Source organism: Lygodium microphyllum, chromosome 13 (assembly GCF_053477565.2).
Source record: "Lygodium microphyllum isolate KBCC chromosome 13, Lygodium_microphyllum_v1.1.10, whole genome shotgun sequence".
Lineage (NCBI taxonomy): Eukaryota > Viridiplantae > Streptophyta > Polypodiopsida > Schizaeales > Lygodiaceae > Lygodium > Lygodium microphyllum.
This window is the reverse complement of record NC_141147.1, coordinates 13,329,452-13,345,023: the sequence shown is the minus strand read 5'-3', so window position 1 is coordinate 13,345,023 and position 15,572 is coordinate 13,329,452. Positions and strand designations below refer to the sequence as shown.

Here is a 15,572-nt window from a genome sequence, read left to right as displayed (position 1 = left end):
TGCATCATAATGGCTGAAGAAAGAGTTTGTAATAAAGTCTTTATCTCATCGGTCGAAAAGGAAGAAGTAGTCAATGAAGTGGGTGGAGTATTCGAAGAGTTTTCCATCTCGATGATTCATAAGCAACGCTTTCATGTCGGGCTCACCAGATGTTGCATGGGATTCGTGCGGGGGGGTTCGTAAAAAGTCGCTTGCCGTAGGGATGCTTTGAGATGAGAGAAGAACTCAAGGAAATAAAACTTATTCAGAAAAATCTTGAATGTGGTAAACAAATTCTTGAATTAAGATATAGGCAAGATACATGTTCAAAAGACTTAAGAAGAGAAGAATGTGGAATCGAGGAAGACAAGGGGCACCAAGCTTCATAGCGACTCGTGATGACAAAACTTCGATGTAGGCGAGGGCTTAAAGCTCATCCTCAAGCCTTCTCTCCAAAATTCGATGATGGTCTTCGAAGAAGGCAAGGGATACAAGCTCAACCTCTAGTCTCTCTCCCTTAATTTGATGATGGCCCTCCTTCTCTCCTTGTCCTCCCTTTAATAGTTTTTCTCCACTCCCTTTCACTCATAAAAGCTTAAGGCGTTTAGCTTTAAAGCTTATGTTTTTTTTTTACTGTTTTTCTCTATTTTCATTTTTTTCCTACTTTGTGCACGTCTACAACTTGTTTGAATCATAACTTCGTCGTATGAACTTCGAATATAAACACCTAGGTACTCAAAACGATCGGAATGTATCTACTCGACAACATAATGTAGACAAAATTACGAAAAGCCATAAAAAATAGATAAAAATTTTGATTTTCATAAATCACGCTATTTTTCTCTATTCTTTGTCTTGGGCGACTTATTCCCTTCGAAATAAGTCACAGTATATATTAAGATCCATCTAAAGTGGGAATTAAGTCATCTAAACATGATACTAGATATTTCAAACTATTTTAGCAAACTAGTCCTGCTTCCTATAAATCCTGTAGAGATTTTGTAGTTTTTTCATGTGTGGACATGTAACACCACGACAATGTAAGGATGTTTGAAGAATTTGGCATGAGAGAAGATAGATTTGAGAGTTCTTACCAATTTATGATTCAAAGTGGAACTTAGGGATGCTTGAAGAATTTGGCATGAGAGGAGATAGATTTGAGGGTTCTTGCCAATTTATGATTTAAAGTGGTTGAGAAAACCTTTTCCACTTTAACATACCTGTGAAGCTTAAGCACAAATGTATCACTTGCCGTAGCCTATTCTTATAACCGTATTGTCCACCTTAACATACATGTGAAGCTTAATCACAAATGTATCACTTGCCGTAGCCCATTTAGCTCGTTTTTTGAGAATGCCAATAATCTGGAACGTGTCTCATACCTCAAATTATGATACGGATATGGATGCATTAGCCCCCCATAAGGACAATTTCCGAGTTCTCTTTGTGTGTGTACGCCATGGACAAGGCCATCGCCAGAGCGATGGCTGCTACCATGAACACTGCGGCTTCGGCAATGGCGGGCAGGACGGGGTTCGTTTCCTTTCACAGATGCTGCCAGGCGGGGATAACGTCCTTTGTGGACCACGGAAAGAAAGCCTACCTGCCATGGCGCATTGCGACGAAACCGCAGGGCTTGCGCTTTGTATCGACGGTGTGCGAGGCAGCAGGTACGCCAGCGCTCTGATACTTTTGGTGTATTTCTTCCGCAAAGCACACACTAATGGCTCTGCTGTTCTCTTTCTGGTGATGGAATAAGGTATAGAAAAGATAGGTTAGTACGATCTATGATGCTTGTTGTCTTTCTTGATGGAATAAGAGAAGGTTCTAGGGTGTCCATAGTATTTTTCTTTGTTTGAACTAGATAATCAATTATTATCTGAAACTCTAGTGTCACGTTTTGTCGTTGTTCGGGCTAGATAATCCACCATGTGACTGCAATCTTAGTCTCAAGCTATCCCATACCTTCGTTCTACATTTCTGACCTTGAGTGCCTGCAATGGCACTTTCTGCCACTGCAATTTTGGCTTTTGCAGGAAAATCAACGGCTCCAGATAGGAAAACTGAGCAGGTATCTGCCACTCATGGGACAACTTTTTCATCAAGGTGAATTGTCCAGTTCGTGTGTTTCCTTCTTGTACAACCACAGTATCTGTTAGTTGTCCTGCTTACACTGCGATTGAAAGGACAGGTGTGGAGACAGATGCCTGCCACTGGAGATAGTTGGATTGAGAATGCAGAATTAATGGAAAATCTTCAGCTGATCAATACAGCGATAGGAGCGGGGGACTTTTCACTTGATGAGAACATCACAATTACAGGTGAGACTCATCTGTTCAATCCATTGTTCAGAGCCAAGACTTTCAGGGACACCTTCTGTGCTACTAATCAACTGGCTTGTAATGCTGGTTCAAAACTTGCATGCTATTGGCGTTTGTAACATAGTTATGATGCACATTTGACATAGGCAAGGCAATGACCTGGGGAATAGAGAGTCAATGGACTTTGAAGTGGCACATGAATGGCCATTTCTATGAGAGGCTAAAGAATGAGGAGTTCACACATGAATGGGGGCATGATGGCAAATTCACATGGTATGCCGATGCAGGAGGACGAGTTTCAAAGTTGGAGCTTGACGAAGGCGAGGTCAGCAACAATTCATTCTTGGCTGGTGTCATTGTTTCTTTCTTGGTAAACTGCTAACTTATTCATATAACTGCAGGTTACTGTTCTCTGCACATGGGTTCGAACAGGCTTCTGGGTGACAGAGAAGGCCCAGACATGCTTGGAGATTCAACAGGAACCACCCGGTCTTACTGCAGTCCTTTTCTCTCCGGATACTGAGTTAGTCTTCTCAATTAGGTTGAAGAATAAGGAGGTACGGCACACACTTATTTTGCAAACTCTCAGCCATAACATCCAAAAGTTAAGAGAACCGACTCTTGGGTTTGTCTGGCTGACCAACATCGGTCATGCACAGGTAGTGGCATATGTTGTTGTCGACAGAGAGAGCTGGTTGCCAATGCGAATGTCTTTTCAGCAGTTCTGTTTCAGGGACCGATGGAAGTTTTCGAAGTGGCAAAATGTTTTGGTCAGTGCTCTCTTGCTAATGGATTTAGTTGTCTTTGCTAATAATATGGCCACTATGACTTATATATGAGTCTTCTGCAGCTCTTTGATAATTTGTATATGCATTTCTTGACATGCAGCCAGATCGCCATTGTCGGCTGCCAATCTTCAGCTCACGGGCTTCGTCTTCAGTAGGCCAAGAAAATTTCAAAATAGTGAAGGTTCAAGTGAGTCCTATTGATGATTTGGATACTGGATCATCAGTATGTTCTTATCCTTCAGCCCTTCTGGTACCACGCGACCATCCGCGCTATCCTCAAGCGGCAATAGATGTCACAAAACCTCCATCTGTTCAGGCAATTGCTTTTTGATTGTTATTGACTTGGATTTGTCTTGCATGCTACCTCTCAGGCTTCTCAATGTCACTTCATACACATTGGGAGAGAGAGATAATCTTGAAATTTGTGCAGATGAGGTATGCTAAGAGTGGTCATTACATGGTCCGCCCTATTGTTGATGGAAAGGAAGCTGGGTATGCAACTCTAAAACTAGCTGTACTGCTTTGGGAAATAATTTGCCTTCATGTTAGTTGTGTGTTTATGAGTATTGCACACAGTAAAGCAGAGCTGTAGTAGAACACAGCTTATGTCTCTCGATTTGTTCAATATTGATTGTGCAAACTATAAGGCTTACTGTTGACTGATTCCAGGTACTTTATAGTGGACACAGGAACAGGCTGCCTTGCACTCAATAGAAGAAAGGTACACTATGTATTCTTTGGCCTTTAAATATCTTGATAATACTCAAATAGGCTGATCACACCCAATAAACAAATGGTGCTTTTGAAGTTTCAAAGGTGTTTGAGATAGTACTTGGCTCTGCTGCTGTGGATTAATTCAGTAAAATTTTGAGCTAATATATGTCCTGATCAATCCATGATAAGTTTCTTTCTTAAATCTGGCTGAAGACAAGGTGCTCGTAATTTGTAAAGCTTTGGTTTCTAATAAGGAAGAGTAAAGCATTGTAATCCTACGAGTAACTACATGAGAAAATCTATCATACCTTCCTAGCTCCAGTGGCTTCACTAGAGAAAGCCATCATGCTCTCCCAGCCTCGCTTCTTTGGCTGATGGTTTGCACGGCTAAATAGACCTCGGTAACATCCTGTTATGAGAAAGTTTATTTGCGGAACAGGAGGAATGGAAGAAGAAGATGAACACATAGAGAGAAGTGAAGGGAGAGACTGAAATACACACAGAGAATGGGAGGAGGAGTCTGCACTGAACTGAATGAAATGCTGAATACAAAGCGGATTGATCAGTCCCTGCATGCTGCTTGAAGTGTTAGTGAGGGCATCGGATCAGGCTGATGGTGGAGAATGCACCGGATGACGGGGAACAGCCACTGGATGATGGAGAGTGATTAAGATCTGCAAGAAGAATGCTGTCTAATGATTGGGGGATTTCTATACATAGGAAAAAGTGTTAGCCGTGTAGTTGTCTCGAATCTGATTCAGCGGGCCAGATGTTTTAGCTGTTTTCTTTGCATTTTTTAGTGGTCATTGTTATCAGATTTATGGCATTTATTGCTGGCCGACCTGATGCATTTATTGCGTTATTTTTGGCCTATTTATTTGGCTCCCTCCTTCATAGTTTGGTCATACATCACTTGCAGATTCTAGTGCATGCCCTATTGGAGAGAGGAAGCCAGTGCCAGTGCCCATGCAGCAGTGACTCATTGTTGTATGCGACCGTCTCATGTTTGGTATATGGATTCCATTTCTTGAGCATATCTTTGAGTTCTCCTTTGCAGTGTTCTTGTGTTTTCTCTTTTCTCTGTCTTCCATCTTATGGTCAATAGTTTATCTCAGCATTCTTCTATGCTTCCATTGCTGCATCCACTTTTGACATTGTATCAGATTTTAGGATCTACGTTCCTGCTGCCGTCTATTGCTGATTACTGATCATCTGTGTCTGCTGTCTACTTTTCTCAACCTAGGCGACATCAATTTGCTGTTAATCGGCTTGTCTATTGGCCCCAATTCTACGATTCTGTTAGCCAAACCTGTGTTTACTGCATTTCCGTGGCAGCCTATGTTTTGGGATTCTGCATCTGCGTTTTCAGTTTTCTCATCTTGTGCGGGCTGGGCGACAATGTTTTGAGGTTGGTCTTGCTGATTTTGATCTATTTGCCCTTGTCTAATCTGATTTTTCCTTATGGAGTAGTCATTTTTCTGGTTAGCTTCTTTCTTTACTGCATGTGAGCTCCGTTTAGTGTAGTCTGTGTTTTGCTTTGGTTGTACTCTCTCTCTCTCTCTCTCTCTCTCTCGTCTTTTATCCTCTTCAAATGGCTCCTCCCAGTTGTTCTATAGATGACAAACTTCACGGCCCTCATTACTTAACATGGAGCCTTGTTATGAAAGCTTGCTTGGTTTGTGTATGTCACAACTCTATAGAAATAGAATTTGTATCCTTTTTCATTAATTTGTCTATATAATGATTTATTAAATTTATTTCCTTTGCACTAATTAGATATAAAGAAAAGTGCATTGGAGCTGGCCACTGATGAGTGGTCACAGGTTATGGTGGACCCACGTGGTGGGTTAGAGAAAAGATAGTTCACACTTCCACCTATATGGCCCGATTGGGTGCCTGTGACCAGAACTCATGCATATCAGGGTTAGACTCGCACACAGAAAAGATTGATGCCTTGAAGTGTGGGCTAGATCCACCAGAAGAGACAGTTACAATCAACAAGATGGCATGATCATGAAATGCTTGTATAATGTGCATGTGTGGGCTGAAAGCTTGAAATGCACATTTCTTTGCATAGGAAAGTCACATGAAGATTCTGATACCGTTTTTGCGATGTACACGGAAAAAGCTTTCATATGACACTCATATTGGGAGGGTCCTTAAATTTTAGGAGATCCCTAAATTTTAGGATGTCCCTAAATTTTAGGAGCCTCGAATTAGCCTAAAAATACTAGTCCTAAAAAATAGGGATGTCATTTTAAAAATAGTAAGTTCTGTACTCTGACTGTGCTTACTAAATTTGGTTGTTTCTATTCTTGACAGTATTCAGTCCAAAAAGGAAGGCCATAGAGAAGAGACAAGTGTCAAGACACTTGTCACACAAGTTTCCAAGTGTCCCACCACTTGTCACATCTCATGACATGTGGCTGGACACTTGCCTTGTGCTACTCCACTTTCCCCTTTTGTACTAGCTCTTCCCTCTCCTATAAATAAGAGCTCGTTTTTCTTCATTCAGCATCATTTTTCTTTGCTGTAAACTCATGTACAACACCCCCAGATAGCCAGAAACTGGCCCCATCCATCCCCATCATCATTCCCCACTTCTCCATTATCAAATTCCTCCATATTCCCTCTTCTATCACTGCTGTTTTACAAGACAACAAGCCTGTAAATTTATTACAGCACCTCCTTCTCAAGCTCTTTCTTTCATTTTAGCAACAAGAAGCAAGCCCTATCCATGTACTACTATTCAACGATGGAGAAAGGCTGATTTCCCCTTTTTCTTCTCTCATACTGTAAAGAAATCAGTTCTTATCATTGCATAATAGATAATGCATGTGTGTTTGTACATCTTTGCATGATCTTGTGAGAGTGAGAATTACTTCTCCTCACTCTCAGGTTGATTGTAACTGAGCTCTTCCCTAAGGGACTTGGGTTGAGCAGAAATACATTCCTTCGGAGGGGGGGGTTGCCCATCTTCAACCCTCAATCTTGTCTCCATTACTTTTACATTTTCATGGCTGTAATTTTGTGAGTAATTTTCATTTTCAGCTTTAAGTGTTCATTCTCTTTTATATTAAATCTCGAAAACAAGCGAATATCATAATTGTTAAGCATACTACGTTGTTCGGGGCGTTTACAGTGGTATCAGAGCTTTGGCTCGGTCCTCACCCCAACACTGGTAGTGCTTACAATTATAAGTTTGTTTGTTTTCAGCCCTTGCATTGAGTGCTTGAGTATATTTTTTTCTTAAGAGTCTCAATGGATTAGTCGAGTGCTATCCTTCAAGCCATTCAAAGTCTTAGAGAGGAGAATCAACAAATTCGTGACCAACTTCTCAAACTAGAAAAAGTTGAGAATCCCAAAGAATTCAAGAAAAGAAGCCCATCTGCTTCAAGGAGACAAAGCCATACCAATGAAAGGAGCCGATCAAGAAGTCCAACTACTTCTAAGAGGCAGTCCCATTCTACTTCAAGACAAAGAAAGAGATCGCGTCGAAGCTCATCCTCTTCTTCAAAGTCATCTGGCGCCTACTCTGATGAACCCTCTTCTAGTGACGAAGAGTCACACCCTTCTCGTGGAAGACCTCATCATCGTCAAAGGCGTCGACATTCTTCACCCTCGATCTTCATCCCCATCAAGCACTTTATCATCTTCAACCTCAAGATCCGGGCATGGACGAAGGCATAAGAAGAAGAAGAAGACTAAGTCACTATCTCAACTTGAAAAGAAGATCAAGTTCAGTATGTATGATGGTTCCCGAAATCTTGATATTCTTCTAAAGTTTATTCGTCAATTTCAAATTTTGTATGGTCGTGACAAGTATAAAGAAAAAGAAAAGATTAAGTTTGCAGCTTTACATTTAACCGACTTAGCCTATACTTAGTGGACGGGGTTGGAATATGATCATGCTGCCCTAAAATCATGGCGGTCCTTTGTTCGCATGATACAAAGCTAATTTCTTCCTGTTCATTTCAAAAGAGATGTAAAAATGGAATGGGATCGGCTTTGGCAAAGGAAAAATGAGTCACTTGGTGACTATACCAAGAGATTTTGGGAGTTACTTTTGAAGGTCCAACATTTCAAGAAGATCAACAATTCGGAAAAGCTTAGGAAGTTTCAAGGAGGTTTGCATTTTAAACTTCGTACTGCTCTTAATCATTATCATTGTTCTAGTCTCAGGGAACTCATTGACCATGTTGAGACATGGGAAATGGAGCACAATGGCAACAAATCATTCCAAAAGAATGATAAGAAGAGAGTAGGTGATGATGAGGAGTATTTAGCCCCAAATGAAGGACAAAAACAGCAGCAAAAGCAGCCATCAAATCAAAAGAAGATGAAGCCCTATGCACCTCCTAATGCTCCTCAATTTCGCTCCAATCTATATCCACAAGCAAAGCAACTTTCCCAAGAAGAAAAGCAACGCTTCATGAAAGAAGGGAAGTGCTTTAAATGTGGACAAACATGCCACATAGCAAAGCAATGTCCAAACAAGGGACAAAGCAAGGTTTCTGACAACAAGCCTAAGTTGCCAGTGAAAATCAATGCTTTAAGTGATGTAGTTGCAAACACAACTCACACTCCAGAGACGCGCAAATTATTAAAAGCTTGGGGACAGTTGCAAGGTAAGCAAGCACTATTCTTGATAGATCTTGGGACGAATGAAAATATCATTTCCTTGCAATTAGCTAAAGAGCTTGGATTAAAGAATGAAGAGATGGACACTCTGGCAGAAGTTCGCCAAGCTTTAAATGCTGATGAAGGTGACACAGTGAAGACTGTGACACCCTACATTAGCAAGCTCAAGTTTCAAATTCAAGGCTACAGTAACGAAGATGCCTTCTGTATCGGAGACCTTGATGGTTGCGATGTGATTCTTGGCATGCCGTGGAATCATAGAGTAGATTCAACCATCTTTTCTCAGAAAAAGAAGGTAGAACTCACCAACAAAGGCAAGAAGTACGAGATCCAAGCTGGAGTTTCTGGAGACACCATACCTATGGTAAGCCATATGCAAGTCTCTAGAGTAATTAAGGATTGTGTTCAATGTTGTTTGCTTTATGTCACTGATGTAAAAGATAATATGAATGCTGAAAACCAAGAGCGACTTCAGCTCTTGGAAAAGTATAAAGATTGTTTTTTGGAAGATCTTCCTTATCAGCTTCCCCCAGAAAGGCCAGAAGACCATCATATTGATATTATCCCGGGCAGTTCTCCTCCTAATATAGCACCATACCGTGTGAACCGTCCTCAACAAGAAGAAATCAAAAAGCAAGTCAAAGACCTACTCAACCGTGGGCTAATTAGGCCAAGTAGCTCACCATTTTGTTCACCGGTTCTTCTTGTTCAAAAGAAAGATGGCACATTCAGGATGTGCATTGATTATCCAGCCCTCAACAAAATCACTATGAAGAATCGGTTTCTTATTCCCAGAATTGACGACATTTTGGATCGTCTAGGAGGCTCAAAGGTTTTTAGCCGCATTGATCTAAAGAGTGGTTATAATCAAATTAGGGTAATACCACAAGATGTACACAAAACTGCTTTCCGCACTTCATACGGTCTTTATGAATTCTTGGTGGTTCCTGTTGGATTAACCAATGCACTAGCCACCTTTAATCGAATGATGGAGCGCATCTTTAGAGAGCATCGACAATATGTCGGTACTTTCTTTGATGATATTCTTGTCTTTAGCAAGAATGAAGAGGAGCATCATCAACACTTGGAAATTGTTCTACAATTGACTCTTAGTAAATGGTAAAAAGAGTGAATTTTTCATGCATAAAATAAATTACCTTGGGCATGCCATCTCTTCTGAAGGGATTCAGATGGATCGTGAAAAGATCAGGATAATCTAAGAATGGCCTCATCTTCATGACATACATGAGGTGCGATCGTTTCTTGGCTTATGCTCTTATTACCGCCGCTTCATCAAGCATTTTGCACATATGGCTTCTCCACTTCATGACCTTACAAAGAAGAAGATCTCTTTCCAATAGAAGGAAAAAGAGAAGGCAGCCTTCACAAGGCTGAAAACAGCTCTTACTTCTGGACCTGTTCTTATCATTCCAGATCTGGTAAAACCATTTGTGGTGGAAGCAGATGCTTGCGGTGATTGTATTGGTGCAGTGCTAAATTAAGAAGGCCATGCCGTAGCCTTTGAAAGCCGCCGTCTAAATGATGTGGAGAAAAGGTATGACATTTATGAAAAGGAGCTCTTAGCAGTGGTTCATGCTTTAAAGATATGGAAACATTATCTTTTAGGCAATGAATTCCTTATTAAAACTGATCATCAAAGCTTGAAGTATTTCAAGACTCAAAAGCATTTGCAGGAGAAACATGCAAGATCGGAAAATTTCTTGTCTATGTTTCATTTTCAAATTATGTACACTCCAGGGAAACAAAATGTAGTTGCTGATGCACTTTCTAGAGTGCCTCGCATTGCAACTATTACAGTGGCTCATCATGAAGATTTTCAAACGATGAAGAATACTTATGATGAAGATACTGATTTTGCAGCAATTTGGTCAAATTTACAGCAAGGAGGTTCTCATCCAGATTATTCCATCAAAGACGGTTACCTTCTCATGAACAATCGCCTTTGTGTCACTCTTCTTGTTCGACAAAAGGTGCTTAAAGAAAGTCATGAACCCCCTTATGCAGGGCATAGAGGGAGGGCAGCCACTCTAAGTGCAATTGAGCGCTACTTTTATTGGCCAACATTACGAAGAGATACACATAACTTCATTGAGGCTTGTTTGGTATGCCAAAAATCCAAGTATGATAGGCAGAAGATTCCAGGATTGTTGCAACCTCTTCCAGTGCCCAAAGATCCATGGGAATCTATCACAATGGATTTCATCTCAGGTATTCCAAGAACACCTCAAGGTCATGATATGATTTGGGTCATAATTGATAGATTCAGCAAACAATCACATTTTATTCCATATCATAAAACATTGAAATTCGCACAAGCTGCAAGACTTTTCATTCAATATATCTTCAGATTACATGGAATGCTTTCTGAGATCATTTCAGATAGAGACTCCAAATTCACAAGTAACTTTTGGCGTGCTTTATTTGAGAATTTAGGAACCACTTTAAAGTTCTCCTCAGCTTTTCATCCTCAAACTGACGGCCAAACAGAGGTGATGAATCTCACTCTTTTGGATATGTTGAAAGCTTATGTTAGTGAACATAAGTCACAATGGGAGAAATATCTTCCATTATTGGAGTTTGCTTACAACAACACAGTGCACTCATCCACAGGGAAGCTCCAAATGAAATAGTACAGGGTAAAGTGATTCCTCCTCCAATTATTCGCACTAAAGATAAGATTTTTGCTGTTGATGAGTTTGCTTCAAATTTAAAAACCGCAATGGATCAAGTTCGAGCCACTATCAAAGTTGCCCAAATGCGACAAAAGAAGCAAGCAGATAAACGAAGAAGACCTTTGGCTTTTGAAAAAGGTCAATATGTCTTGCTAAAGTTTGATAAAAGCAGGCTCAAACAAGGTTCCGGTCAAAATTCATCTTTTCCAAAGCTCTCCAGTAGATACTTTGGACCCTTCAAAGTGATTGAGAAAATAAATGAAGTTTCTTATCGACTTGAGCTTCCTACTCATTGGAAAATATATAATGCCTTTCATGTAAGTTTGCTAAAACCTTACATAGGACCAGAACCAAAGGAACCCATTACTGAAGATTCCCCAAAAGTTGAAGAAACAGAGGAACTCTTGGAACCTGAATAGATTTTGTTTCACAAAGATCGAACCACGAGAAGTGGCCTTGTGATACGAAAATTCTTACTAAAATTCAAGAATCTACCCACAACAGATGCACAATGGGTAGATGAAAAATTCATGAAGGATTACCCAAACATTCTTCAGCCATATCAATAAGCTTTTCAGCTGAGGACAGCTGAATAAAAGCCAGAGGGTTGTCACAACTCTATAGAAACAGAATTTGTATCATTTTTCATTAATTTGTCTATATAATGATTTATTAAATTTATTTCCTTTGCACTAATTAGATATAAAGAAAAGTGCATTGGAGTTGGCCACTGATGAGTGGTCATAGGTTATGGTGGACCCACGGGTGGGTTAGAGAAAAGATAGTTCACACTTCCACCTATATGGCCCGATTGGGCCCCTGTGACCAGAACTCACGCATATCAGGGTTAGACTCGCACATAGAAAAGATTGATGCCTTGAAGTGTGGACTAGATCCACCAGAAGAGACAGTTACAATCAACAAGATGGCATGATCATGAAATGCTTGTATAATGTGCATGTGTGGGCTGAAAGCTTGAAATGCACATTTCTTTGCATAGGAAAGTCACATGAAGATTCTGATACCGTTTTTGCGATGTACACGGAAAAAGCTTTCATATGATACCCATATTGGGGGAGTCCCTAAATTTTAGGAGATCCCTAAATTTTAGGATGTCCCTAAATTTTAGGAGCCTCGAATTAGCCTAAAAATGCTAGTCCTAAAAAATAGGGATGTCATTCTAAAAATAGTAAGTTCTGTACTCTGACTGTGCTTACTAAATTTGGTTGTTTCTATTCTTGACAGTATTCAGTCCAAAAAGGAAGGCCATAGAGAAGAGACAAGTGTCAAGACACTTGTCACACAAGTTTCCAAGTGTCCCACCACTTGTTACATCTCATGACATGTGGCTGGACACTTGTCTTGTGCTACTCCACTTTCCCCTTTTGTACTAGCTCTTCCCTCTCCTATAAATAAGAGCTCGTTTTTCTTCATTCAGCATCATTTTTCTTTGCTGTAAACTCATGTACAACACCCCCAGATAGCCAGAAACTGGCCCCATCCATCCCCATTATCATTCCCCACTTCTCCATTATCAAATTCCTCCATATTCCCTCTTCTATCACTGCTGTTTTACAGGACAGCAAGCCTGTAAATTCATTACAGCACCTCCTTCTCAAGCTCTTTCTTCCATTTTAGCAACAAGAAGCAAGCCCTATCCATGTACTACTATTCAACGATGGAGACTCCTCTTTCTTCTCTCATACTGTAAAGAAATCAGTTCTTATCATTGCATAATAGATAATGCATGTGTGTTTGTACATCTTTGCATGATCTTGTGAGAGTGAGAATTACTTCTCCTCACTCTCAGGTTGATTGTAACAGAGCTCTTCCCTAAGGGACTTGGGTTGAGCAGAAATACATTCCTTCGGGGGCGGGGGTTGCCCATCTTCAACCCTCAATCTTGTCTCCATTACTTTTACATTTTCATGGCTGTAATTTTGTGAGTAATTTTCATTTTCAGCTTTAAGTGTTCATTCTCTTTTATATTAAATCTCGAAAACAAGCGAATATCATAATTGTTAAGCATACTACGTTGCTCGGGGCGTTTACAGTGTAGAAGCACATGTAGTATGTTGTTTCTAGAGCTATTGAGCGTCCTTAGCACCCCACCACTCTTCTAGTTGATTTTGACGAGGACAACCATGAGAGAGTTGTGCTTACATAGGTTTCTGATGATACTTGTGCATATTCTGCTCTTCTTCACTGTATCTCTAAAGAGATTCTTTCGGTGGTCACCTCTTGTAGGACAACTTTGGTGATCTTGGTGAGGCTTTGGATATATGATACTCCATTGATGATGCATGCAACTACCCTCTATGGATAGCTTCGGTAGATGAAGTTTGAGCGGAATGATACTATCCAATCATTCTTGCTTCATGTTACATAGATATAAGATCAGCTTTGTCACATGCAATTTGTCACTCTTTTAGAGGCTCATCTTGTGGGGACTGTGCTCTACAAGCTTGCTTTGGAGTTTGATGGAGTAGCCAATGCTTTGTAGGCCCATACGTTATTGATGCCAATGAGTTTTACACATATGTCCTCGATGCTGCTTGAGCATGAGACATTTTTGCGGTTGCAAGGGTGGCTTTCATCTTAGTATGGTGGCTTCTTTGAGGCCTTTGCCACTTCATAGGGGTGGCAGGAAGAAGAAGCTAGGGACACTTTGAGAAAGAAGGAGAAGAAGTAGGATACAGACTTCTACGTGGAGTTATCCACGTCATCTTACTCCGATTCGGATCCTTGTCTGTACTAGATGAAAGTAGAAGGGCTTTCTTGGATAAATTCAGCGATTATTTCTCAGATTCGTTACCAGGAGAGTTACCCCTTGAGAGGCCTGAAGATCATACCATAGATCTTATTCCAGGGACTAGTCCGCCCAATAGGCCACTGTACAGGGTTGGTGCAGCACAATAGAAAGAGATTATGACACAGGTTAATGAGCTTTTAGAGAAGGGACTAATTCAGCCCAGTAGTTCTCCATTTTGTTCACTTGTGTTGCTAGTTCATAAAAAGGACGGCTCTTGACGAATGTGTATTGGCTACAAAGCTTTGAATAAGAACACAATCAAGAATAGGTTTCTGATTCTGAGGACAAATGACATTCTTAATTGATTGGGTACCATCAGATCAGAATCAGGCCAGAGGATATCCATAAGACTGCTTTTAGAACGACATTTAGTCTCTATGAATTTTTAGTCATGCCGTTTGGATTGACCAATGCTCTTGCTATATTTAACAAGATGATGGATAGAAAGCAATTGTCTCTTGGCCAGACTCGAAAACCGTTCATGATGTCCGCAGTTTCCTTGGCCTATGCTCTTACTATAGAAGATTTGTAAGACACTTTGCAGAGATTACTTCTCCTTTACATGCGCTTGAAAAGAAGGATGTCATATGGCAATGGATTGACAGATGCTACAATCAAAGCGGTAGAGACTTTTTTCTATTGGCGAGCCTCGAGATCTAATGTTGATGCATATTTAGATCTTGCCTTGTATGTCGAAAGGTCAAATTTGATAGATAGAAGGCACTAGGGTTATTGCAACCACTGCCTGTTTCAGAAAGGCCACGGGAAAGTATTGCCATGGGTTTCATTTTTGATCTTCCAAGAACTTCTTCAAGGAATGATGGAATTTGGACTATCATTTGCAGATTCAGTAAATGGATTTCATTGCTGTAAGAAAAAAAGTTAAGCCAGAATACATAGTAAAGATATTTATGCATAATATTTTCAAGTACCATGGAATGCCACGGTCAATTGTCAATGATAAACTAGCTTGTTTTGGAAAGCATTGTTTGAAAACATGGGCATTATGCTGAAATTTTCATCTTCTTTTCATCCACAAATTGATGGACAGTCTGAAGAAGCAAATTCAAGAGTTTTAGATCTATTGAAGTGTTATGTTTCAGACCATAAGACTTCTTGGAAACACTACTTGCCATTGGTTGAGTATGCATACAATAATACAGTGCACTCATCTACTGGCAAAGCACCTTTTGAGATTGTGGAAGGTGGAAAGAAATTGCCTCCCATTTTGTAGACAAAAGATAACATTTTTGAAGCAGATCGTTATGTAAAAGATTGGTAAGAAGCATATAAAAAGGTCAAGTATGCCTTAGAAAAGTCACAAGCTAAATAGAAAAGAGTTGTTGATAGTCATCGTTGGGAACTCTTGTTCAAAAAGGGTGATTGGATCATATTGCGTTTTGAAAAGGCACGTTTGAGAAAACAGAAGGGCAAGGAACGTTTGTTTCCAAAGTTGAGTATGCATTACTATGGCCCTTTTTAAGTCTCAAAGAAGATCAATGACGTGGCATATAGGCTGAAATTGCTAGAGAATTGGAAAATTCATAATGCATTTCATGTGAGCTTATTGAGGCCTTTTATTGGTGAAATACCATAAGATATGGTTCAAGAGAAATAGCTTGAA

At 40.2% G+C, this 15,572-nt stretch overlaps 1 protein-coding gene across 2 annotated transcripts in view; it reads left to right on the top strand.

The window, feature by feature from the left end:
- Positions 1-1,336: 1,336 nt before the first annotated feature.
- The window catches only part of LOC148026353 (uncharacterized), a 37,498-nt gene continuing 23,262 nt past the window's right edge, over positions 1,337-15,572 (top strand). The window contains exons 1-9 of one of the 2 annotated variants that reach the window (XM_087690769.1): positions 1,337-1,649; positions 2,016-2,050; positions 2,171-2,300; positions 2,447-2,625; positions 2,702-2,857; positions 2,960-3,070; positions 3,189-3,404; positions 3,519-3,580; positions 3,758-3,809. In XM_087690769.1, the coding sequence (XP_087546895.1) occupies positions 1,439-1,649; positions 2,016-2,050; positions 2,171-2,300; positions 2,447-2,625; positions 2,702-2,857; positions 2,960-3,070; positions 3,189-3,404; positions 3,519-3,580; positions 3,758-3,809 (1,152 nt within the window). In that variant the 5' untranslated portion in view covers positions 1,337-1,438. Of the gene's footprint in view, positions 1,650-2,015; positions 2,086-2,170; positions 2,301-2,446; positions 2,626-2,701; positions 2,858-2,959; positions 3,071-3,188; positions 3,405-3,518; positions 3,581-3,757; positions 3,810-15,572 lie in introns of both variants that reach the window. The other variant, XM_087690770.1, reaches the window with a different exon arrangement.